At 56.7% G+C, this 26,361-nt stretch overlaps 1 protein-coding gene across 8 annotated transcripts; it reads right to left on the reverse strand.

Annotated features, from left to right (window-relative positions):
• On the reverse strand, positions 1-26,016 carry PTP4A3 (protein tyrosine phosphatase 4A3). Of its 8 annotated transcripts, XM_029063677.2 has the most exons (8): positions 25,912-26,008; positions 18,823-18,904; positions 16,554-16,622; positions 8,710-9,798; positions 6,852-6,944; positions 3,816-3,946; positions 1,627-1,701; positions 1-611 (listed from the first exon to the last, which is right to left on the reverse strand). In XM_029063677.2, the coding sequence occupies exons 4-8, from the start codon at positions 8,812-8,814 to the stop codon at positions 494-496; spliced, it is 522 nt and encodes a 173-aa protein (XP_028919510.1). In that variant the 5' UTR covers positions 8,815-9,798; positions 16,554-16,622; positions 18,823-18,904; positions 25,912-26,008; the 3' UTR covers positions 1-493. The 8 variants fall into 8 exon arrangements, with proteins under 8 accessions (XP_028919510.1, XP_028919509.1, XP_028919511.1 ...); XM_029063676.2 differs by lacking the exon at positions 18,823-18,904; XM_029063678.2 differs by lacking the exon at positions 18,823-18,904 and having other exon boundaries at positions 16,495-16,622.
• Between the last annotated feature and the right edge of the window lie 345 nt (positions 26,017-26,361).

The following is a 26,361-nucleotide window of genomic DNA, read 5'->3' on the forward strand; positions in this document are numbered from 1 at the left end:
TCAGAGAGCCAGGGGAAGCTTTTATTGTATTTTAGACTCGGAACATCCTTGTCCATCTTAGGCTGGATAATTTACAAGGACAAAACCCTGCCTGGAAAGGGTTGGAGGTGGCGGGGGAAAGGAAATATTTTTATAAAAGGAAACAGCCCAGCAGGTCCTCTGATTCAGCATAGGGCAGTTAAGAGGCAGAATGGTCTTTTCCTCCCCAGGTTTGATTGCAGCAATCGTTCAAGAGGAAAACTCTTTTCAGGAAAGTCAGACAGGTGGGCGGTGAGGGGAGAAGTCAGTGCTACCTAAATCCAAACCCTCCAGCTCCCTGCTTATCAACCCTGTGAGAGTGTGAGTGTGAGTGTGTGTGTGAAAGAAAGAGAGTTTGTGTGGGGGGGGGGGGGGGGTGGGTGTGGGTGTGTATGTGTGTGGGTGAGTGAGAGATGGAGAATGTGGGTGTGTCTGTGAAGCAGTAGTTGTGAGTGTTGGCAAGAGGCAGCTGAGGTTACATGATGCAGCACTTGTTCTTATGGTTGTGAGGGTCCTTGAATCTCAGTCTCTGTTTTGGCCGGTATTTTTCCAAATATGTTAACTGTTTGCTGTTGATTGCACCTCGGCGCTTCCTGGAAGAGAAGGAAAGGGGAGAATCAGTGATAGGGTGTGGGGAGAGTTAGGAATTGAGTCTTGGGAGAGCTGGGATCAGGTCCCGGGGAGAATCAGGAACAGGGACCAGGGGTAGGGGTAGGCTGAGGTGTTCACCGAAGGGCAGACTCGACCCCAAACCTGAAGCTCTGGTCTACCCTGCCCCAGGTCAGAGATAGTGACTTCTGACCTCTCGCCTTGGGGAAACTCTCAGGACGAACACACAAACCCAGACCCAAACCCACACACAAAACCACCTCTATGAAAACAAGCCTCAGAAGGCCCCAGGGGTTGGCTGAGTGTGCCCAGCCCAGCCCAGCTTGGAAACACACAACCGAGCCCAGCTTTAAACGTCTGCAGCACTGGCAAGCTGGTTACCCTGGGGTCGGTTAAGCCAAGAGCCAGCCATGTTCTCATGCTCTCTGCTCTCCCGGGGGAGATTAGCTGCTGGTAAACAACCAGCCCGTGGGGCAGGGTTCGCGGGGCGCTGGTCCCGTCGCTGTGGAAACCCTCCTCACATCACAGAGAGGCGGAGTGTGAGGGGGGTGGGGGATGGGGGTAGGGCTTCCCAAGGGAAAGGTTCGGTCAGAGAAAGTCCAGAGATGGGAGCGTGGTATATGCGGGATGGGTCTGACAGGAGTTGTTTTTAAATGTGTCGGCTTGGCCTGTTGCTGGGAGGAAGTGGGAGTTCTGCACGCTGCCCCCGTGGCCCCTACATTTCCTGACCCGCAGCTGGGGCAGAGTAGGAGGTAGGATGAACCCCAACTTGCCCACCCCAGCCCCACCCTAGATCCCGGGTCAGCCAAGAGTTTGGCCACCCCTGGTCCTCCAAGGTGACTGACCATTCTGCCAGCTCCCTCCTGAGAAAGGGCCGGCAGCCTAGCATCCGGCAGGGAGGAAGGAAAGGAGAGAGAAGAATGGAGGGAGGGAAGAAAGGAGGAAGGGAGGCAGCCCATGGCCCCGTCAGAAGAAGGGAAAGCCGTTTCGGGGACTTACTGTCTGATGAACTGGATGGCGTCTTCGTACTTCATGCCGCTCTCGATCAGAGCCAGAGCCACAAGCACTGGGGCCCTGGGAACAGACAGAATCCACATCATCCCCAAGTCCTCACCCCAGCTGCCAGCTGGCCCCTTTGGGGTGGGGGCCCCGTTGCCCGGTTATCAAGCTGAGGGGACATGGAATGGAACTGTTGCCCTGGAGCCAGGGGGTGAGGGGCCGAGGGTCCCCCCACACCCCCAAGAGATGGGCCCTCAACCTCTTCCTGCCCAAGGCAACCTCCTAGGGACAGCTGGGGTGGTTTCTTTCCCAGAAGCAGGGGAGAGACTAGATGACCTCCGGAGGTCCCTTTTCCACCATTTCATTCACTGTCCTTTGGACATTTGATATTCACCCCATTCCCAACCCCACAGCACTTATGTACATTTCTTTGGATTATATATTATTTATTCATATTAATGTAACTCCCTCTTAGACTGTAAGCTCGTTATGGGCAAGGAACATGTCTGCTAATTGTTGAGCTCTCCCAAGCGTTTAGTATAGTGCTCGGCACATAGTGCTCAATAAATATGATTGATTGATTGAGGGCCTGGGGTCCACACTAAGATGGCCTCAGAGCCCTAGTCCTAATTATGACAATTGTGATATCTGTCAACCCACACACTCCGCTCTTTTAAAGCCAACTTACTGTACCTCTACCTCAAATATCTTGCCCACATCCTCCTTTGGGCCTGGAACTCCTTCCCCCTTCTTACATGACAGACCCTCACTCTCCCCACTTCAGAGTTTTACTAACATCACATCTCCTCCAAGAGGCCTAACCTGACTAAACCCTCATTTCCCCAACTCCCTCTCCCTTTTACCTTGCCTGTGAACTTGGATCTATACCCTTTGGAAGGAGCGTGGCTTAGTGGATAGTGCATGGGCCCTGGAGTCAGAAGGACCTGGGTTCTAATCCCAGTCCTGTCACGTGTCTGCTGTGAGATTTTAGGCAAGTCACTTAACTTTTCTGGGCCTCACTTTCCTTGTATGTAAAACGGGGATTAAGAGTCCAACCTGATTAACTTGTATCTACCCCAGTGTTTAGAACAGTGCTTGGCACATAGTAATTATTACTATGTACGATAATCATTATTATATATACCCAACCCTCAATCCATCAGCACTTACATATATATTCATGATTTATTTTAACATCTGTCTTCTCCTTCTGGACTGCAAACTCATGAGCAGGGAACATGTCTACCAAAGTTGTATTGTACTCTCCTATGCACTTAGTACAGTGCTCTGCATATAGCAAGCACTCAGTAAATACCACGGATTGATTAAGCATTTACTATATGTCAAACATGGTATTGAGTGCTAGGGTTGAAACAAGCTAAACAGGTGGGATACAGTCTACTCAACTCCACCACCTCCAGGAAGCCTTCCTTGATTCACCCCTCCTTGCACTACTCTCACCCATTCCCATTTCAGCCCTTATTCAAATTCTTGGTGAGGCCATTGTTGTTTTTATGACTGTCTAATATCGTTATTTGGGTTGTTCATTTATGTCACCTCCGCCACCGCGGCCTTCTCCCCTCTGTCCCTTCTCCATCATCCAGAACAGTGCGAGAGAATAAGTGAGGGTGAGGATGAGTGTGAGTCCTGTCACCCTGATCAGACTGGCAGCCTTGCACAGCTAAGTGTGGAATCCCCATTTTATGTATGAGAAAACCGAGGTACAGAGAATAATAATAATATTTGTAATTAAGCCCTTACTATGTACCAGGCACTGTACTAAATGCTGGGGTGGTCGAATTGGGCTGGACAGAGTCGCTGTCCCAACTGAGGCTCACAGCCTCAACTCCCATTTTACAGATGAGGTAACTGAGGCACAGAGAAGTAAAGTGACTTGCCCGAGGTCACAAAGCAGACAAGTGGTAGAGCCGGGATTAGAACCCATGACCTTCTGACGCTCAAGCCCGTGCTCTGCCCACTACACCATGCTGCTTCTCGGGAACTTAAGTGACTTGCCCAAAGTGTCACAGGAAGCAAGTGGCGGAACTGGAATTATTACTCAGGTCCTCTGATTACCAGGCCCATGGTCTTTCCTCTAGGCCACACTGCACTCCTTCTCTCCCCTCCCCTCTCCCTGCTCTCTTCCTCCCTCTCCCTCTCCCAGCTCCCAGCATTCCCGAGACACTCACCGCCCCAAGCCAGCCACACAGTGCACAGCCACGCAGCAACCCGGGTCTTCGCAGAACTTGGCTTTGAGCAGGCTCAGCCAGTCATCCACCACCTTGCTGGGGGGAGGGGCTCCGTCATCAAACGGCCAGTCCTGGGGCGGATGGGAGACACCCCCAGTGAGGCTCGGATCCCAGGGCTGGGGAGCGCCCCCGAGGTCCATGTGTCCAGCCCCCTTGCCGACTTCCAGGCCCCCAAACCAGCCCAGACTGACGCTGAGAAGGGAGTCCCATGTATTCTTCAAGTCTGCAAAGGGAGAGGCCCCTCCCCACCCTAAGCCCCTCGACTCAGAGCTGGCCAGCAGAGAACACTCCCTCCTGCCCCGCCATGATGATGGGGATGATGATGGTATTTGTTAAGTGCTTACTATGTGCGAAGCACTGTTCTAAGCACTAGGGGGGATACAAGGTGATCAGGTTGTCCCACGTGGGGCTCACAGTCTTAATCCCCATTTTACAGACGAGGTAACTGAGGCCCAGAGAAGTGAAGTGACTTGCCCAAAGTCACACAGCTGACAAGTAGTGGAGCCAGGATTAGAACCCATGACCTCTGACTCCCAAGCCCGTGCTCTTTCCACTGAGCCACGCCAGGACCAAAGCTCTTTCAGGACGCTCGACTCCCGGGCAGAGGGTGGGGTCAGGACGCTTCCCAGGGCCCCCATCATCGCCAGCCCCGAGCGGAGCAGCCCGGGAGCCGCACGACACACCAGGCCCGGCCTCGGCCCTCAGGAGCCCCGGGCCTGTGAGCAGAGAAAGGGCAGAGACACAGGGGTGCAGGGGAACCAGGGTCACTCTGGGACAGGTCTCTGAGAGTGCAGTCAACTGGGGTCTTGGCGGGAGCTACCTACAGCAACTAGGGCCCTCCCTCTACACCCCCTACCTGGCCTCAATTTCCTCTATATGGGAAACAGGCCCCCACTCCCGACGGGCTGGACAGACAGAAAGAGAACCCCAGCAGCCAACAACAACCTGCTGGCTCCCTCTGTGGGACCCACTGGGAGCCAAGCGTCGAACCGGCCACCTTGACAAGTCTGGGCTCAGCCGATCGGCCAGCGGGGAGTCTCGGAGAAGTCCTCTCCCCCAGCCTCCCACTAGGCCGACTGGGCTCCCCAGCCTAGGTCTGCCGGTCAGTCCCATGGTGTTCCCCCCACTGACCACCATTCAGGGAGCCTGGCTAGTATCTGCCCCAGGCAGTACCTCAGGTGCCCCTTCCGGGAGAAGGGCTCCGGGGGCAGCAGAGAAGGGGCAGCCCCAACCAGTCGGGATATCAGCTCTGACTCCACTGGCCAGTCAGTCAGGTCAGGGGGAAGAGAGGGGTCCCTTCGGACTCCCCCACCCACTCAGGTCAGGTGCCTCACTACAACCGCCAGGGAGTTAAGCAGCTGCACCTCGCCAATGGCCAGTTGGTGGCTAGTCCCTGGTCTGGAGAAAGATCTGGATTTCTTCCCAATCCTGCCCACTAAAGTTGGAAACCAGCAGTCGGTCTCTGTCCCATCTTCAAACCCAAAGGATGGGCAACTTGGTGCACTGGAGTGAGAATGTGTCTGCGAGTTGGAGAACCTGGGCTCCCTCAATGCAGCTCTGCCACTTGCCTGCCCTGAGACTTTGGGGTCGGTCATGTGACCGCTTCATGCCTCGGTTACCCCATCTACAAAGTGGGTGGTAATAATACCTGCCTTTCCTTACCTCATAGGGATTTTCTGAGCACAAAATGACTTCAATAACATGAGAGCACTTTGGAAATAAAAGTGCGGCATTAAAATCTTGGAAAAAGGAAGGAATCATTTTGCAAGGCAACTGAGCTCCTGCCCTAAGCACCCAGAGAGCCAACTGGAGAAATCAATGCCAACCGCTCCCATGGAAGCTCCCATCAGCAGCCCAAGGAGCACCTGATTAGACTGTAAGCCCGTCAAACGGCAGGGACTGTCTCTATCTGTTGCCGACTTGTTCATTCCAAGCGCTTAGTACAGTGCTCTGCACATAGTAAGCACTCAATAAATACTATTGAATGAAAGGAGCGAGGGAGAGGTTTAGGATTAGGGTGGGAGTGGAAAAACCATGGAGAGATGGGGAAACAGTTGGGGGAGGAGGGAAGTCTGGGGCAACAGGGGCCATGGTGGGGTGGGTTGGGCTGGGCCTGACTGAGGAGACTCTCAGCAGGTTTTCTTTCCTGTGAGCTGGAAGCATTGGAATCCACGTCTGCAACACAGACTCTGACGGGAAGAAGGGGTGGTTGCCACCCCGCCTCACTAGACTCCAGAAAAGGAACTAGCAGATGGGTCAGGCCCAACCCTTGTGCCCCCCGAGCCCCCTCCCGCCCCGCAGCAGTCCCCTTACGCCACCACCCATGGCCTCTCGAGCACTTCTCACCACGCATGTTCCTCTCAACTCCCTGCGCTCCTCCTGCACCCCCACCACCCTCGCTCACTCCACCCCTGTGCTCCTCCTTCCCTTCCCCCAAGTGTTCCCCTCTGCACCTTCTCAAGCACCCCCTGAGCCCCTAGCGCCTATATTCACCCTGCCCTACACTCTCCATCCCTTTCCTTCATTCATTCAACAGTATTTATTGAGCGCTTACTATGTGCAGAGCACTTTACTAAGCGCTTGGAACGTACAATTCAGCAACAAATAGAGACAATCCCTGCCCATTGACGGGCTTATTTCCTGCAAAGCTTTCCCCCTGCGCTCCCCTCACTCAGCTCCTCCTGTACCTCCCCCTCACCACCCATGTTCTCCCTGCCCCCTACTCTCCTCGCTCTGGGGAGAGAGAAGCAGAACAGGAAACAAACAGCAGTAACTTCCGGAGAATCAGCTGGGGCAGGTTTCTCCCCACTGGCTTCTCCACTTCTGCTTAAAGTAAAACTGCAATGGAAATTCAACTTGCAGCAAAAACTCTGGGGGCACTGAGGAAAGAGAGGGGAGCCGGGAAAAGAGGAGGACCTGGGGAGCAGGGAGTCTCAGGGCGGGGGGAAGGGGCACAGAAGGGTGTGCAGGACTCACCATGACGGAAATACCATCTTTCTCCAGAGGAGTCTTGTCATAGGTGACCTCACAGACCCTCACGACGGTGGTGGCTCCATATTTCTTCAAATCCTGCAGAAAGAGCAGGCATCAGCGCCCACAGGGGCTTCCCGGCACCTTCTCCCCGGGTCTGCTTCCCTGTGAGGCTAGCCCAGCCAGAGACCAACCCGAGGTCCAGCCCGAGGCCACACGCCCCATCCTGGTGGAGGGGGGAGGTCCCAAGAGTCGGGGAGAAGGAGGAAAGTCAGTACCCATCCACGCTGAGGGTCCGCAGGGACAGAGCCTGGTGAGGATGGGCACAGCGGTGAGGTGGAGACACAGTCCCTACTCTGGACGGGCTGCTAGTCTGATAGGGCAGACAGGACAGGCACACAAACAACTATTTCATAAAGGGTAACTATCAAGTCACAGAGAGTCAACCATCAACAGTTACAGCAACAGAAACCTATTCCCCTAGTTTTCAGAAATACACGAGTGCCAAGGGATAGTTACCATCTGCCTCTACCAGCCGCTTTGATCACTTGTTGCGGTCACCTATGCCCTTCCTCCCCACCATGGCTCCACCTCCAATTTGCCCAAAGAATTTGATGCCTTTCTCTCTTTTCTTCACTCCTTCTCCCCTATATGGATCCTCGGGGATTTGGGGCTTTCAACATCCACACAAAAGTTCCTCAAGATTCCTCCCTCCCCTCACTCCTTAACTCCACAAGACCTCCTGCTCCCCGGCAGCTCTTCCACTCATCAACTAGGACATTCTCTGGATCTCCGCATCACTAGTCACCACACAATCTCTAACCTCAATGATCTCTTCACCTGCCCTCTCCCCCAAACACCCACTTCCTGACAAAGAGGCCTCCCCGCCCATACCTCTGATCTCTTGACGACTTGATGACCAGCTCCACCCCCATCCCAAGTCTCTAAAATGATAATCCCGGTCAAAGCACCACCAATCCACCTTGGCCGGGGAGGCCAAGGGGCAGTTCCTAGGCCACATGGCAAGTCAGTGGCTAAGTGGAGATCTCCAGCCCCAGTCCACCTGATTCATCTTCCCCCTTGAAGTTGCAATCTGAGGTCTGAGACCAGGTAGATGCAAGAGAACAGTGACTGGTCCTGAGCTGCTCTTTCCTCCTCTTTCCACCCCTTCCACCCTCCCGCCAACCTCCTCCCCCACCCCCATCCCTCCCTGCTCCCTGCCAATTGCGGGCCAAAGCTGGGGCCTCTGCAGCTGGCTGGACCAGGCCCTGGAGCCAAGCCAGAGATAGCTATTGAGGGAGCTGAAAATGCAAGCGGCTGGTGGCTTGGCTGATGGCCCTGGGTCCCTCATCCCTCCGGGGAAACCCCTGCTCCACCCTCAAATAGCCAGGGACCCATCCCTGCCAGGAGCAATGAGATATTTTTATAGGATGGACGTTCCCTGTCCTCCCATTGGGTCCCATGACCTCAGTCCAGGCACCTCCCCCACCCCCACTCAGGGGTTGTTCAGGGCCGGCAGCTCCTCTGTCCCAACACCCCAACCCACCTCTGTTTTCAGGGAGGACCAGAGCTCCAGCTGCTGTGGGACCCCAAGCGAGCCTCGGGACCCAGATTTTTCCAGGAGAGACTGTTTCCTGCCCTTCCCAGGAGCCCAGGAGAGGGTTAACCAGGGTCGTGGCGTGGTTGGGGGTTCTCACTGCCCAAGGTTCCACAGTGGGGCAGGGGTTCCCCTCGGCCATAGCCACCCAGCCCAGGGGCCATCAGTGACCTCAAAAGTCCCTGCTCGGCCCCGGGAGTACACCTGCCGCGCCCTCCCTCCCCCCTCCAGCCTCAAGCAGGCCAGGAAGGCTCCTGGAGGACTGACCTGGATGAAGGTGCTCAGAGTGGTGTTGGAAGGGTTGTGGGTAATCAAGAAACGCATATTTTTGTGGCAGACTTCCACGGGTGCAGGCCGGTTCATTCGGGCCATGGCGAGCCGGTAGGGGCCAAGGGGGAGGGGGAGCTGGTAGGAGGACGGGCACCTGGGAATGGGGTCCAAGGGTCCTGGGGCACAGCTGCCAAAACCTTCCAAATCCACAAAAATGTAGTGCAAATTCTGTCCGCTCCTGGGGACCCTCTCAGATCCCCAACTCTACAACCAACCCGAGCCCCAGGGGCCGGAGCCCACAAGAACCCAGAATCTGGCGTTGGCAGCGCCCGGCGCTGCCGACGACCCAGGAACCAGCGGGCACCAGCGGGGTGGCCTTCGCCGCCGCTGCCCTCTCGTGCTCCAGTGAGGAGTAAAGAGCTGGGCTGGGCTGGTCGGGGAGCGGCCGCCGGTGGTGGTCCCGAGTGTCAGTCCGGCGGCTGCGCGTGGGCCGTGGGTCACGTTACCCCATCAGGATACGTGGAGTACCTGGGGGTGGGACGCCTAGGCGGGGGGGCCAGCGGCCGGGCGCCCCGGGGTTGCAGTGCCCATGCGCAGGAGACGAGAATGGTGAAGGTGGGACACGGGCTCCTCCAGCTTCCCGGGCCGGACGGCGGGACGGCTCGGCGATGGGATGGCTCTGCTGCGGGAAAGACGGTGGGATGGACGGTGGGACGACTTAGCGGCGGGACGGCTCAGCGGTGGGACGGTGCGGCGGCGTGACGGCTCGGCGACGGGACGGCTCGGCAGCGGGATGGCTCGGCAAGAGGATGGACAGTGGGACGGATGGAGGGTCTGCTCTGCAGTGGGACAGCTCAGCGGCAAGATGGAGGGAGGGTCAACTTGGTGACAGTCGAGTGGTGGGACAGCTCAGGGGCAGGACCGCTAAGTGGCAGGACAGTTCAGAGGCAGGACGGCTCAGCAACAGCTCAGTGGCTCAGTCGCGGGACGGGTCGGCAGCGCGGGCTCCGCTGTGTGTGGCAGGTAGTCAGGGACAGTTCCTGGTGGCCGCTCCATTGATCTTACATGGGTGGGTGCAGGTGACACCTGGGACGGGAAAAGACATGAGGTGATTTCCAGTCCAGCCCAGAGGATCTCTGGGCCACGTGAGAGAGAGAGACGGTCTTGGAGAATGACCATCACACATGGAGTGACCACTGCACCTTGAGTGACTGGGGAGTTCGGCCTGGCCAGCCCAAGGGAAACCCCAAAGCCGGGAGTGGGCAAGATGACTCTAGGTTACTGTCGGGGGCAGAAGGGCAGGGACAGAGAGGCAGGACAGAGGTGTGGGGTAGAGAAGTGGGGGCAGAGAGGTTGGGCAGAGAGACAGAAACAGAGAAGTGGGCAGAGGGAGGATGGCAGAGGTGCTGGGGAAGAGAAGTGAGGACGAGGGGTGAAGGTAAGGAAGGCAGAGAGATGGGCACCGAGACAGATGAGGACAGAGAGATGGGGAAAGAGAGGTGGGGACAGAGAGGTGAGGCAGAAAGGCACACAGACCTCCCAGGCACCCAGATCTATTGACAGACAGACCCTCAAGCACACAGACCCCCCCCCCCCCCAAAACACACACACACACAGCAAGCAGAGTCCCACTGACACACAGACCCTCGGTGCACAGCCTCACTGAGGCACAGAATGCCCCGAATGCACAGACCCACTGAGGCACAGAACTCTGAATGCACAGACCCCTGAAAACACAGCCCCACTGAGGCACAGACCCCAACTAGCTATTTTTAAATGAGGGGCTAGGTCAGCCCTGCAGGGGACTCTGAGAGAGGGGGCATGAGTGGAGAGGTAGGAAAGGGAAAGAGGAAAACGGAATAGCGATCAGTAATAGCATTTATAAACACCCACTGGGTGCAACTGTATTGTACTCCTCCAAGGACTTAGTACAGTGCTCTTGACACAGTAAGCACTCAATAAATATCACTGATTGACTGCAATGCACCTTGCTAAGCACTGGAGAAGTACAAAACAGGTGACATTACCCACCCACAAAGAGCTTATAACAGGGGAGACAAAAAAAAATTGACAATTGATTAATCAAAGTAAATAACCGAGTGCTCAATTAAGTAAATGTGTATGCCCAAGTGCTGATGGGTTGAGTCAATCGATCCACGAATGGTATTTATTGAGCACTTACTGTGTGTAGAGCATCATATGAAGCACTTGGGAGAGTACAATACAACAGAGTTTGGTAGTCATGATCCCTGCCTTCAAGAATCTTGTAATTAGTTGGGAAGACAGGCAAAAATGCTTTGCGGTGAGGGTGGTGTGAAGGGAATGGACCCAAGAGCATAAGTGTCAGAGAAAGGAAGAAGAAAAGGGTGGGGAGTTGACAGGTTAGTCAGGGGATAGATAAAGCTCAACTGTTCAAGGTGGCTGACGGCTTTATCTGTTTGGGGATTCTGGGAATTAATCAGGGAAGACTACTTGGAGGAGGCAGGCTTTCAGATAGCTCTGAATGTGGGAGAGCTGTTGTCTGCTGGATTCCCTCTAGACTGTGAGCTCCATGTGGGCAGGGAAAGTATCTACCAAATCTGTCGTATTATACTCCCCCAAGTGCTTGATCTAATGCTCTGCACACAGAGAGCGTTCAATAAAACCCACTAATTGATTGACTTTGGAGGGGAGGGGGTTCCAAGCAAAAGTAAGGGGATGGAGGATGGGAGAGTAGAGGAAGAGAGAGACCGGCCTGGGAGAAGGTGGAGGAAGAGAAGAAGTCCGGCGATCAAAGGAAGGAAGGAACAGAGCAGTTGGAGGGACGGGACCTCTCAACCGACTCTGCACGCGGAGTGGGGGGATGGTCTGATCTCCACCCCCTCTGCCCCCCAGCCCCCCAGCCCAGCTCTCTCATGGATTCCCCATCAGTGGGCTTTCCCCAGCCCGAGTCCCAGAGAGAAAGCCAGTTCCTCCCAACACCCGCCCCCTCCCCACACCGACACCCCTGCCTGTGCCCACCTCCACCCTCCCCCAGGTGGTCCCTCCCTTCACTGGCCCGAGGAAACTATCTACAGCCCGACCTGTGCCTGTGGGCTCCAGCTTACCCCATCTGGAGAGGCCGAGGGCTTCTCCGCCGCCTCTGCCGTCCCGCCCATCCATCCTCCCGTTGCCCCGCTCTCCCCGTCCCCGACCTACCCAGGACCGTCCAGCCCAAGGGGACGGCAAGGCGGCTCAGCAGCCGGCCGAGCCGCAGGCTGACGTCAGGGCAGGGCCGGCCGGACACCGCCCCTCTCCTCGGCAGGGAGCGGCACCCGGGCCGCGGGGGACGTTTCCGAGAGGAAGGGGCCGGAGAGCCGGAGCCGAGCTCTCCGGGGACCCGAGGCAGCACGTTTCCCCGGCTATTTATGGTGGCGGCAGTGCCGGCCGGGTCGAGGTTGTTTTGAAAGGGGCAACCTGGAGGAATGAGGACTGGCCGCTGGCTCAAGCCCACACCTGCTTCCTATATTTAAACGGCATCTGTTCACACAGCTCAGCACCAGTCAAAACAAGAAGGCACCGATGCCAAGGATCAAAGGACGGGGCCACGACCAGGGGCCTGGGGAGATTCAGAGCTGGGCGCTACAACCCAATCCCTCCCCACAACTCGATCCCGATGCTCACACCCCAGGATCATGGGACAGTGTTGGTCAATCGGACTCTTACGACAGACCACACCTTTGGAGGTTGCAAACTCATATCCACAAACACACACACACACACACACACACACACACATCCATCAAACCCAGGTGCCAGGAACAAAATGACCTGAGCCCCAGAACCTCCCAGCAGAATTGTGGGGGCAGAGACAAAGGGTGGGGACACGATGGCTATCTTGTGTCTCCTTGCAGCTCTGCTCATAAACCCACCAGCTCTTCCAGTCACAGAGGTCAGCTCTGTGCGTGGTGACCTGTCACCCCTTCTCTCTGCCCCTCCCCTTCCTGGCCACGAGGAGGATCTTGGCCCATCCTCCGCAACTTCCAGACTGTAAGCTTCTCATGGGCAGGGGACTGTCTCTACCTACTCTATCGTACTGTACTCTCCCAAATGCTTAGAACAGTGCTCTGCACACATTAAGTGCTCAATAAATACTATTGACTGATTTACCACCACTGGGAAGGAGGAGGTAGTGACTAGATGTTGGCATAGACTTGAACTCAACAGACTGGCAGACTGCTGATGGCAGGTCCCTCGACCCTCCCTCATCTCCCAGTTGCCAAGGACCAGTGCAGACAGGGAACAGAAGGGTTTAGTACACATTGTATCTCCCACGAAAAGCCCCATCCACTCCACAGAAAGGTCAAGGAGTCCCCCAGGGGGACTATGGGCTCAGGATCCTTGCCTGAAGATCATGGGTTCATGGAAGTCAGAAAGCTATTCTCTCCTGGGGTCACCCACCTATGACTACACAGACACACAGACACACACATACACGCACACGCGCACACACACGTGCGTGCACACACCCTCCCCTCCCCTTTCCCCCGCCCCCTACCCAAGGCCAGATGGGGCCCTTTCTGAGAAGTCTATTTTTAGCTCCAGGGAGCAGAAACTGTCCCTGGCACATGGCCCCAGGCCACCACCACCAGGAACTCGCTCAGACCCTTAGCTCCTGCAGGAGAAACTTCCGCCCACCAGCCCTTCCCTGCACCTGTGCCCACAACATGGCTGGTGGCCGCCTGACCGGAATCCTGCCAGTCCCCCATCCAGATGGTCCAGCTTCCGAATGCCGGTCAGCCAGCCCTGCTGTCCTCTCACCTCCCTGATCATCCCCTGAGTCGGTCAGGGAGAAGCCTCGTAAGGCAGGACAGGGCCGGGTGGAGGCCAGGGTCTGGGGAAACCCTGTGCCACGGGCTCAGCATGGGTGATCAAGATCGGCCTGCTGGAGCCAACTGGTGGCGTGCCAACATGACCCTGGGCTCTGAGCGCCTAACGTGGCCACTGGACTCAGCCAAAGTTAATCAGGAAGCGGAGCATCCTCCTCAATGACCGACTTGCTTCCTCAGTCGCACGCTGGCCAAAAAGCTGCAGACTGATCTCGGGGATGGAGAAGACACTATGGCTGCAGGGGCGGAGGGCCACAGACCGGCCACAGAGGCAGAAGGGTCAGGCTGGCCGTGGGGGCGGAGGGACATACACCGGCCACAGGAGTGGAGGGACACAGGTCAGTCACAGGGGTGGAGTGGCCAGGTCGGCTGCAGGGCAGAGGCTGGTTCCTGGTCTGCCTACCATGCCCTGGAAATAGGCTGGACTGGCATAGTTCGTGGGAGACTCTGACTCATTGCCAAGTCTTCCCACATGCCCATGCCCTCCCGCTCCTTCACTCTACCCATGCCTCCCATCAGTGCACACACCCACCCACACAGATGGTCTCCAGTCACACTGTGTCATGTTTGCTGTTTGCATGTGTCTCTGCATGCGTTCTCATGTGTGTCCTCTCTTCCTATCTCACTGGCAGCCCCTCCAAGGCAGGGACCATGTCTCCCCTAGCTTCCCCCAACCTCTCATCCTTCCACTCGGTCGCTCCCACTGCCCCCTTCCCTTGCCAAAACCTCATACTAACCTCGGGGACCAACAGCTAACAGCATCTTCCGCCCTTAGTGGCCCTAGCCTCGTCTCCCCTTGATTCCCTTCTTTGTTCCAACCTCACCATACTGACTCCTTTCCAAGCCCCTCACCCCACTAAAGCCCCCCACACCATCCTCTCCTGAGCGGCTCAGCTGTGGGGACAGTGCCTGCAGGGCCGCGCTCCCCGGCTCCGCTCCCACGAGTCCTTCCCAGAAGAAGGGCTATCCACCCAGCCTTCCGTCCGGTCATCCGTCCAACCGTTTGGCGGCTCGGCTCCCCACCAGGGACACTGGGCCAGCAACTCGCTCTCCAGCCCCCAAGCCACCGTATGTTGCTCGTCTTCCCAGCAACCACTTCTGGGGCAAAAGTCAAGTCTGGGTCACTTGGAGCCTCTCCCTCTCACCCCTCCCTTTTCCAAGTTCCCGAGCCGTCCCAGTCTCTCCCCGTCCCCTCCTTTTCTCCGATGATGGGAGAAATTGTCTGCCTCTCTCAGCCCTTCCCAGCATTCATTCATTCAATCGTGTTTCATGAGTGCTTACTGTGTGCAGAGCACCATACAAAGCGATTGGAAAGTACAATTCAGCAATAGAGAGAGACAATCCCTGCCCACACCAGACTGATCCCCAGCAGCCACTGGGACGGTCTCCAGGGGAACGGCACAGTCTCCACAGTCAAGGACTGGAGTTGGAGAACCAAGGTGAGGGGAAGCTCCTGATCCTCTCCAGCCCCTCTCCTCCTGCTCCCTCTTTGACTTTCCCAGCTGTATCTCAAGAGATCTCCCGCCTCCTATCAAAACCAATACCCTCCCCCTGTGCCCCCGACCCCATCCCTTCACACCTTAACACTCGACCCCATCCTTCCTCCCCACCAGCCTAAGTTGTTCACTTTCCAATGGCTCCTGCCCCACTGCTTTCAAACACGCTCATGTCACCCTTATCCTAAATCTACCCTGCCCCCTCCTGCAGTTCACGGCCCCCCTCCAAGCCCCAACCATGCTGACCGCCCACCTGGCTCTGTCTCAGGAGGCAAAGACAACTTCCATCCTACCCCCGGACACTCTAGCACTGCCCCAAAACTCCAGGTGCTTGGACAGCCATGGCACACCCTGGTCTGTAGCCCCGACCCTCCACCCACGCCGTGTGGGACAATCAATCAGTGGTATTTACTGAGCACTTACTGTGTGCTGAGCACTGTACTAAGCACTTGGCTTATCTCCCAAATTTCTAGACAGGGAAACAGACAGTGAAATAAATAGCAGGTAAGTGAATATAAGGATACGCACGTTAGTGTTGCGGGGCTGAGGGTTGGCTGACTATCTGGAGCTTAACGGGTACACACCCAAGTGCACACGCAATTCAGAAAGAAGGATGAATCAGAGAGATGAGGGCTTAGTCAGGGAAGGCATCTCGGAAGAGATGTGACTTTAGTGAGGCTTTGAAAATGGAGAAGGGGCAGGGAGTTCCAGGCCAGAGGGAGGAGATGGGAAAGGGGTCAGCGATGAAACGGGGAAATTCGAGGTAGAGAGAGTAGGTTTGCAATGGAGGAGCAAAGGATGCGGGCTGGGCTGCGGTAGGTCACCAGCTAGGTGCAATCCACAGGGAAGGGCTAATTAAGGGAACCGAGTCATAGAGATCCAGGACTTATTAAGACACACCTGAAGAAACTTTCTCGGAGAACACCCTTTCCCTGGCTCCCCTCAGGCTCCGGCCGGGGCGTGAGGGGTGGGCGCAGAGGGGAGGAAGAATGGAGGGGAAGGAGAGGATCAGAGCGCTAGGCCATACTTTCCCAGTCATCGGTGGCGGGCTATGACCGCCAAGGGCCCGGGAAAATTGCCCAAACTGCATTTTTCATAACTCGCTCTAAAGGCTGCCGGACCCTGGCGATCACATTTTGACCTTGGCAAGGGCCGGGGGACAGAGTAGGGAAGACCCCACAAGCAGCAGAGATGGGAACCTCCAACCCCAGCCCCAAAGGGATGGCACAGTCCAGGGCACTCTGCCTGGGCCGGTAGCTGGGGTCACTTGTCTGACCCTCCCAAGGGACTCATTTCTGGACTTTCTGCCCTCTGACCCCTCTCCTCTGGGGAGCGGGGGCAGGAGGGGAGGAGCCAGCAGTCCACTTTCCCGGGCTGGCAGTGCCACATTGGAACTCGCCCGCCCTTTCCCCGGTCCCACGGCCTGAACGCCCGCTCACCAGGCTATGGGGCCCACTGGGGGACTTGTCTCTCAGGCCATTGAGTCTCGGATTCTCACCAGCTAAGCTCGGAGCTCTGGCACACGTCAGCAAGAACTTCCCGCTGCTCGCTGAGACACCACTGTCCGCTGCAATCGAAACAGCAGCGCATTTTACTCCCACGAGCCGCTTCCTGTAACCCTTCCCAGCCAGGCCCGAAGCGGGGACAGAGAGATGGAGCGGGGGAGGGGTGGTGCTGGGAGGACAGAGGGCTGGGCTGTGGACGAACAAAGTCTGACCAACAGGAAGGCAGCAGAGGCAACTTTCCAATCCCCTGCCCAGCCTCCAACCCTTCACCGCCTTCGGACGAGGACCATCCCGAACCTGCCCCCCGCCATGCAGGACCGGCTGGGGGAGAGGGGTTGTTGAGGGGGACAGCGGTCCATCAGTTCACAGCCCCAGCACCTGAGTCGGGCCAGAGTGGGAGACCCCCGGGGCCCACAGGAGTGGCACACACCCCACGTGCACAGAAAGCACCACAGCTCTCCCCCAACCCCTGGCACCCCTGTTCCCAAGCCTGGAGCATATGCCCACCATCTGCTCTAGGGGGGGAAGCTGAACTCGGCAGGTGAAAATCCAGGCTCCAGACTGACCTGCCGCCGCAAATTCCCTTTTTCCTGCTTTAACTCAGCTCTGGCTTCTCCTCAAGTCATCCATTCCAAACCCATCGACTCCAACTCTCACACCCACAACTCCCACTGACTTTCCCAAACACTCCACTTTTTTTAATTTAATGGTACTTGTTAAGGACTTACTACATGCTAGGCACTGTACTAAGTGCTAGGGTAGGTACGAGATAATCAGGTTGGACATAGTCCCTGTCCCATGTGGAACTCTGGGTCTAAATCAGAAGATTTAATCCCCATTTTGCAGATGAGGTAACTGAAGCACAGAGAAGCGAATTGACTTGGCTGAGATTACACAGCAGACAAGTATCGGAACCAGGATTAGAAGCTAGGTGCTCTGACTCCCAGGCCCGTGCTCTTTCCACTCTCTGCTGAAACTCCCCCTGCATCTCTCTACACCTGACAGTCTCGCCGACTTGGTTGGTAAAACAGAAACCGTCAGCCAAGATCTTCCCATGGTTCCTCTTCAGCCATCTCTCGCCATTTGACAATCACCCAGTCATAGGCACTGAGTGCCTGCTGTGTGCAAAACAATACTCTAAGCACTCTGGAGAATGAAAAAGAGCAGGGGGCGCAATTCCTGCTCTCGAGAATCTTATAATTTCGTAGGGGAAACAGACATGGAATAATTTACAGGCATAAGAACGAAAACACTACCTCTTCAATAGTTTTAATTGATGGCTCTGACTCCTCCCTGTCTTTCATCTCTCACATCCAATCAACTCCTTATTCCTGCACTATCTTTCTCCAAAATCTCCCCCAATCTCCCCCTTGCCCATCCCCTCAATATCGCTCATTCCCTTCCCCAGTCCATCCCCTTTCCTCATCCTGTGGGGGATCCCTTCTTTCTCAGCCCCCCTGCCTCTTCCCCTTCATCCTGCTAGGCACCTTCTCCAACCCCTTCCCGTCAACATTCAATCGTACTTATGTATTGAGCGCTTACTGTGCGCAGGGCACTGATGTCCGTTCCTGTGTGAAAGGGCCAGCAGCCAAGTCTGACAGAGTTCCCAGGGAATTGCCCACCACCATCCACATGCCGGTGGGGGGCCGGAGGGAGCAGGACCAGAGTGGGGGCGGGGGAAGGGCTCAGGGCGTGGGAGAAGTGGCACACAGAAAGGGAGGTTGGGGAGGGACGCGAGGGGGGGATGTAGTGGGGCTGGAGGGTGGAGCCGGGAGCAGGCCGGGGGGGCCAAGCGAAGGGGGTGGGTGCAAGGCCACCACGGGGTTTACGAGAAACCAGGAGAGGCCGTGACCCCCCACCCAGTGCCTGTCCCCCGCCAGGCTCAGTCCCCTTCAGTTCTGCGCACTCCGGCCCGATCCCATCGAGGTCCAGCTGCATCTGGGCCAGCAGGAAATGCGTGAGACCCTCGTTCCGAAAGATTCGCGAAGGGCCTCACCCGCGGGAGCCCAGTGAACGCTCAGTTCCAAAGCTGGGTCTCTTGGGGAAAACTGCCCAGCGGCAGAGAATAACCAGACTCCTTGTCCGGTCTGGGGGGAGTCCAACTGAGTCCCCTGCGCTGACACCCCGAACCCGGACCAACGAGGACTGCCAGGACTGGGGCCTCCAGAAGGAGGCTCCAAATGACCCCTTGGCCCAATCTGGACCAGTGCCCCAGAAAAAGGCCTAGATTCCCTTCACCCTCTTGCCCATCAGCTGTCCCACCTCCTGCCAGTGGACCGTCAGCTTAGGAGCGGCGTCTCTTCGCGTCCCCTTCACCTCATCAGCTCCGGGAATCCACCGATTCCTGAATGAAGCAGCAGCCATTGGGGTGAACAGTAATGCACAGACAAGAGCACACCCCGCACCCCTCTGCTCAGAGGGGGGCCAGCCCTGCACCGCTCCACCCAGACAGGGGCCTGCCCTGCTCCCCTCCACACAGCTGCCCGCTGACCAAGCCACTCTGTGATCAGACCCCAGCTCCTCCCTGTCTGACTGTCCTCCGTTCGTCCTCCCTCCCTCCATAGGGGCCCTTTTCTCTTTCCCCAGACTCAGCCCCTTCCAGAAGGCATTTGACTGGACCCCAGGCAGAAGCCCGCCTCCACCACTTGTCTGTTGTGTGACCTTGGGTAAGTCACTTCACTTCTGCCTCCACCACTTCTGTTGGGTGACTTTGAGTAAGTCACTTCACTTCTCTGTGCCTAGATTCCCTCATGTGTAAAATGGGGATTCAGACTGTGAGCCCCATGTGGGTCAGGGACTGTGTCCAACCCCATTTGCTTGTATCCACCCCAGTGCTAAGTACAGTGGCACACAGGAAGGACTTAAATACCACAATTATTATTATTAACTCAGGGCACCATGAGCAATTACTGTGTGCAGAGCACTAGCGCTTGGGAGAGAACAATACAACAGAGTTAGTGGACACATTCTCTGCCCACGACAAGCTTACAGTGTAGAAGGGAAGACCGACATTTATATGAACAATTTCCAGGTATGTACATACGTGTGGATGGTGGGGCATGGATCCAAGTGCAAGACGCGGAAGGGAGAAGGAGGGGGAAAAGAGGGCTTAATCGGGGAAGGCCTCTTGGTGGAGATGCAACCTTAATAAGGCTTTGACGGTGAAGAGAGTGGTGGTGTGGCATTTATGGAGGGGGGAGGGAGTCCCAAACCAGAGGGAGGATGTGGGAGAAGGGTTGGCAGCAAGATGACAAAATCAAGGTCCAGTGAGTAAGCTGGTTCTAGAGGAGCAGAGTGTGCAGGCTGGGCTGCAGTAGCAAAGCCCGACTTATCCCGATGCCTCGTTCCATCTAGTTTAAACCCAACGGTGTATCCACTCCCCGGGCCTCTGGAGCCGGTCTGTTCCAGTCCCCAAGCAGGGCCCACGTGGCAGGATAGGCAATGCTGGCTCACCAATATGACCATCCAGTCGGAGCCTTCCGCTCCCTGGCCCAGCCACCAAGGATGCCAGAGAGGCCTGGGGGTCCGAGCAGACTATCGAGCTGAGGGCTTTGGCCAAACCGGGAAGGCCCACAGATTTACTCCAGCCATAGGATCCGTCACAGTGGCCACAGCACACGCCACCTGACTACCAGATGGAGACAGCCTGTGGCTGAGCTCGAAATTGGCTTATCTCTTTTAGCCACAGTAGCCATTCTGATTGCAGCCCCCTGGTTGGCACCTTTTAAAATTCAATTTGGCTTCTTGCACCTTTAGCACTCAAGAAGTTTCATTACATTTCACAGCAATGAGCATCCATTCCCTGTGTGATCGTGGCACTCCTCTGACCTTACCCACCCAAAAGAGCCGCTGCCAAGACATCCTGACAGAGGCTTTGGAGGAGCAGTGAGATGTGGACAAGAGGTGACCTGAGATGATCTTTGCAGCAGTGTAGACGAGAAGGAGATGAAGCTGGAGGCAGAGAGATCAGCGAGGAGGTTGATGCGACATGACCACAGCCTGGCCCGGGATGGTATCGGTTTGGTCTAAGGCGGAGGGTGTTGGGGGGGAGTGCAGGGGGGGGAGTGTAGGGGGGGAGAGAGGGCGGGCAGGGGAGGAGATCCGGGGAGCTGATTGAGGAAGAACTAGCAGATTTTCCAGAAGATTCGATGTGAGAGTTGAAAGAGACTGAAGAGTCCAGAACAACACCTAGGTTGCAGACTTCTGGGAGGGGAATGATGATGGAGTCACTGACTGACATGGGAAAGTCAGGAGGAGTCAGCTTCAGGGGGGAAGGTGAGGAGTTCTGGGTGAAGTCCCGCACTGTGTGCTCATGTGTGTTCATCTGTGCGCATGCACACTCATTTGCTCAAGTGTATGTCACCACTTCCCTTCTTCACAACATGGGGGAACCAAGCTTCTCTAAGTCCCTTCCACTCCCCCAACCCTTGAATCAATCCAGTTTATAACATCACTAGCAAGGCGAACAAGCGGTTCTTCTGCACCAACTCACGGCTTTGGGATTGGGTTGGGAGGAGACAGGGACTGGAGCGAAATCGGGGGGGGGCGGGGCGCGGGGGGGGGGAGGGGTGTGCATCTAGCCTCTGCATGGAGGCAAACATCAAACAGCAGCACCACTAGGGGATGGCAGCAGCAGGGAGACCAGGCCCCCCTTTCCTGGAAGCCCAATGAGACCCCAAGGATCCCAGGAGTCATGGAAGCTTGACTCCTAATTCCCAGAGAAGAGATCAGTGACCCTTTTGAAATGCTGCCCACATGTGGGCACCGGTGGTGGATGCTAGAACCCACGTGGGCCAGCGGGGGAACAGGAGAACAGGATCAGGGAGGAGTGAGTCAGTCCGGCCACTGTGGAGCTGAGGGGAAGGCAAACGAGGAAAGAACTGGGTTGGGGCAGGGAGGAGCAGGGAGCCGGCCAGTGGTCGGCTGGCTAGAAAACTGTGAGGCCTAAACCTCTGGGCCTCCTGACCAGAGACTGCTCCAGTCCTTACTGCCCTCTGCTGCATGGATCATTTTTCTCAAGTGATTTTTCTCAAATACCATTCGCTCCACATCTTCTCACTCCTCAAGAACTTCCAGCAGTTGCCCATCCACCTCTGCACCTAACAGAAACTCCTTACCATCACCTTCAAAGCCCTCCATCAGCTCTTTCTCTCCTACCTTACCTCACTGATTTTCTGCTACAGCCCAGCCCGGTGCTTCACTCTAATGCCAACCTACTCACTGTACCTCAATCTTGTCTAGTTCCCTGCTGACCCCTCTCCCACACCCTCCTTATGGCCTGGAACTCCCTCCCCCTTCTTATATGGCAGACGCTCCCCCACTCTCCCCTCCTTCAAAGCCTTATTAAAATCACATTTCCTCCAGGCCTTCCCCGACTAAACGTTTATCTTTCTTACTCCCTCTCCGTCTATGTTGTCCACACACTTGGATCTGCACCCCTTAAGCCCTTGGATTTCACCCATAACACTTATGTCCCTAACCATAATGTATTTTATTATCAGTCTCCCCTTCTAAATGTAAGTTCCTTGTGGACAGGGAACAGAAGAGAGTCAAAGGGAACTAGGTTCTAATCCCAGCTCTGCCACTTGCCTGCTGTGTGACCTTAACTTCTCTGTGTCTCAGTTACCTCACCTGTAAAATGGGGACTAAGACTGTGAGCCCCGCATGGGACAGGGGCTTATGTCCAACCTGATTACCTTGCATCTACCCCAGTGATTAGTATAGTGCCTGGCACATAGTAAGTGCTTAAAAAATACCAAAAAACCCAGAAACAACAACAAAAAAACATGTCTACCAACTCTCTCAAGCACTCAGTACGGTGGTCTGCACACGGTAACAATGCAATAGATAGCACTGACAGATTGACTGATTGATCGCTGAGCCAGGCTCGGCTGGGTACGCACATCTGGCCATATATGTCCGACTCGAACCGTGCCCATCCCACTCGGGGTGGGCAAGCATGGAGGGCCAGCAGGGATGCGAGGAGGCCCAGAAAAGAACCGCTCTCCAGCTCCTGCCTCCCTCTGGACCTGGCTGCTACCATGGCCAGCATTTACTCTTGGCAACAGTTGGCGCGGAAACCACCAACAGTGGCAACTTTCTCCTCCTCTCTATCTGACAACAAATGTCTTCAGTTTTCCCCAATTCATTCACAGCACAGGGCCCGGGCACCTGAGGAAAATCTCAAGAGAACTGAGACCACTTTGCCTCCTCGTTCCATGTTTTCACTTTATTTAAATGTTATTTATTAAGCCCTTACTCTGTGCCAGGCACTGTACTACGCAATGGGGTAGAAAAAGCTAATCAGGCTGGACACGGACGTGTCCCACATAGGACTCCCAGTCTTAATTTCCATTTTACAGATGAGGCCTGTAAAATGAGGTCACGAGGGTCGCTCCCCAAGAGTGGCAACATCCTCAGCGCCAACTGGGCATCAAGTTCATGCACAGCTAGGTGCCGGCCACACACAGGGAGCTGTGCTGGGCGTTGATTGTGGGCAGAGTGCTGTGCTGAGTGCTGACTGTGCAGAGTGCTGTGCTGGGTGCTGTGCTAGGCACTGACCTTGCGCTTTGCTGGGTGCTGGGGGCGTTAGGCACTCCCGCAGGCAGAGCACCATGCTGGGTACTGATCGTGTGCAGAGCGTTGTGCTGGATGCCCACCAAATGCCGAGTGCTAGGCTGAATGCCAACTGGGCGCTGGATCCCGGCCACAGGCAGAGCACCGTGCTGGACGCCAACTGTAGACAGAGCGTCATGCTGGACATCGATCACCAGTTGAGCACCGGGCTGGGGAGCTGACCACTTGTGGGGGAGTTGACTGAGTGCCATCTGCAAGTTGGGCAAAGGTGGGGCATAGACAACTGCCCAAAGCACTGGAGGAAAGCCTCATATAAAAAACGGATTCCCCTCCACTCCATCCCACCCCTGAGAGCTTCCAGGCAATGGGGGGCAAAGGGATGGTGGTGGTAAAGGGTAGGAGAGACAGGCCAGGGAAGAAACAGTGGAAGTGTTAAGGGGGTTAGGAAATGGAAATGAACAAGACGGTTTGTGGGCTGGGGGTGAAAGGCAGAGAGGTCTTGTGGAAAAACCACAGGTCTGGAAAGCCAAAGTGGGTGGGGGGTGGGGGAAACAGGGGCAGTGCTCACTGCACACATCCCTTCAGGGGTTGCCTGTTGCCCTCCATACCAAACAGAAACTGACCATCAGTTTCCCAGAACTCCATCCGCTTCTCTCCCTCCTACTTAACCACTCTTTTCTCCCACTACATCGCAGCTCACACTCTTGGTTCCTCTCTCACAAATTGCCTCACTGTGCATCTTTCTTATTTCTTCCGCCTCCGACCCTCTGCTCACCTTCTTGCTCCTGCCTGAACTCCTTCCCGCTTTAAAGCAAAGCAGTTCTCTCCTTCAAATCCCAGCTCCTCCAGGAGGCCTTCCCCAACGGGTGCTTCCTTCCTGACCGACACCTCGGCGGTGTTAAACCACCTCTGTACTTGGGCACTTAGGAACACCTATGGCACTTCAGCACGTGGATATTTACATAATCCGCTATTTCAGAACTGTGTCCAACCCGATTTGCTTGTATCCACCCCAGCACTCAGTACAGTGCCTGGCACACAGTAAATGCTTAACAAATAACGTAATAATTATTATGATGATATTAAGTAAATACTTTTAATAATAATAATAATAATAATGATGTTGGTATTTGTAAATTGCTTACTATGTGCAGAGCATTGTTCTGAGCGCTGGGGGAGATACAGGGTCATCAGGTTGTCCCACGTGAGGCTCACAGTCTTAATCCCCATTTTACAGAGGAGGGAACTGAGGCACAGAGAAGTGAAGTGACTTGCCCACAGTCCCACAGCTGACAAGTGGCAGAGCCGGGATTCGGACCCATGACCTCTGACTCCCAAGCCCGGGCTCTTTCCACTGAACCACGCTGCTTCTCTAACCTTTCCATTCTCTTGTATGGGCAAATTATTTCAGTGGCTGCCTCCCTCCCGAGACTGAGATCGTAAGCTCATTAAAGGCAGGAATTGTGTCTTTCCCAAGCACTCAGTACAGTGCTCCACACTTATCAGGTGATCGGCAATTACTCCTGATTGATTGATTGACCATTCAACTGACCACTCCAAAAGACCACGACTCCGGGGGGGCTCAGGATGAGAGGTCAGTTGTCCGCCTGCTCCTGGGATCAAACTTTAACCCAATGAGTCGGGCCCTCCCATGACCACTTTCCACCCCTCCTCCTCTGCCCACCCCTCAGAAGGGCTGTGCTCTTGGGGTAACAATAATAACAAAGGTCTTTGCTCAAAAGCTGTGTGTCAAGCACTGTTCTAAGTTCTGGGGCAGATAGAAGGTGATCAGGTTGTCTCACGTGGGGCTCACAGTCTTCATCCCCATTTTACAAGATGAGGTCACTGAAGCACAGAGAAGTGAAGTGACTTGTCCACGGTCACACGGCAAAGCAGTTGGCGGGGCTGGGATTAGCACCTATGACCTTCTGACTCCCAGGCCCGGGCTGTGGCCACCAGGCAGGGCTGTTTCTCAGGACGCGCTCAGTTAAATACCGGGGACGGACGGACGGAGGGAGGGAGGGCAGGGGCCGGACACGGGCACAGGACAGGACACGGGCGCCGCCCGGCTCAGGTTTCTGGGTGTGGCGGGAGGAAATAATAATGTTGGCATTTGTGAAGCGCTTACTATGTGCAGAGCACTGTTCTAATCGCTGGGGTCGGTACAGGGTCATCAGGTGGTCCCACGTGAGGCTCACGGTCTTAGTCCCCATTTTCCAGATGAGGTCACTGGGGCCCAGAGAAGTGAAGTGACTGGCCCACAGTCACCCGGCTGACGAAGCGGCGGAGGCGGGATTCGAACCCATGACCTCCGACTCCCCAGCTCGTGCTCTTTCCACCGAGCCACGCCGAATAAAAGCCACAGGGAGAAGAAGAATTAGGAGGTGGGTGGGGTGGGGTGGGGTGGGGTGGGGTGAGGCGGGGGGCTGTAGTTGGGAGGGCTGGCCCGGGTCCGGCTGCGCGGGGCCGCTCCCGGGACCCAACCCTCCACCCCCTCGCTGGAGGCCGGGCAGGCCCGGGGACGGGAGGGCGGGCGGGCGGGCGGGCGGACGGACAGACCGGGGGACGGACGGACGGACAGCCCGGGGGACGGGGGGAGAGAGGGAGGGAGGGAGGGAGAGAGAGAGGGAGGGCCATCCCGGCTCCCCCGGGCGCCGGCTGCAGCACAAAGCGGCGCGGCCCCTCCCGCATTGTCCGCGGTCCGGGCCGCCCCCGCCGCCCCCGCCGCCCCCGCCGCCCCCGCCGCCCCCGCCGCCCCCGGGCCGGAGCACTGACCTCGCTGACCTCACCGCCCTGCCCGGGCTCCGACGCGTCCCGCTCCGACCTGCGCCGCGCCGCGCCCCGCACCCCACACGCCCTCTTCGCTGGGCGCCCGCCGTTCTCCGCAGCCCCCCGCCCTCCGCCGCCCCGCTCCGCCCCGCTCCGCCCCGCCCCGCCCCGCCCCGCCGCCGCTCCGCCCCCGGACCCTCCGCCCCCGGACCCTCCGCCGCGGGACGCGCCCCGGACGGCCGGCAGGGGGCGGGCGGGGGGGCGGGCGGGGGGCGGGGGGGCGGGCGGGGGGGCGGGGCCCGGAGGGGGGCGGGGCCCCGGAGGGGGCGGGGCCGGGCAGGGGGCGGGTGACGTCAGCGCGCCCTCGCTGGCGGGGCGGGGCGGGGCGGGGCCCGCGGGGACGAGGAGGCCGGACGGGGGCGCGCCCGCCTCGCGCCCGCCCCCGCCTCGCGCCCG

The sequence above is a fragment of the Ornithorhynchus anatinus genome, chromosome 4 (assembly GCF_004115215.2).
Source record: "Ornithorhynchus anatinus isolate Pmale09 chromosome 4, mOrnAna1.pri.v4, whole genome shotgun sequence".
Taxonomy (NCBI): Eukaryota; Metazoa; Chordata; class Mammalia; order Monotremata; family Ornithorhynchidae; genus Ornithorhynchus; species Ornithorhynchus anatinus.

Bases quoted from the DNA above. Each gene is read 5' to 3' on its own strand.
- PTP4A3 (XM_029063675.2), bottom strand. From the start codon at position 8,814: ATGGCCCGAATGAACCGGCCTGCACCCGTGGAAGTCTGCCACAAAAAT. The intron at 6,945-8,709 runs GTCAGTCCTCCA...CTCTTTCTGCAG, and splicing joins CTCTGAGCACCTTCATCCAG to GATTTGAAGAAATATGGAGC. The intron at 1,702-3,815 runs GTGAGTGTCTCG...GTCTGTTCCCAG, and splicing joins TGTGTGGCTGGCTTGGGGCG to GGCCCCAGTGCTTGTGGCTC.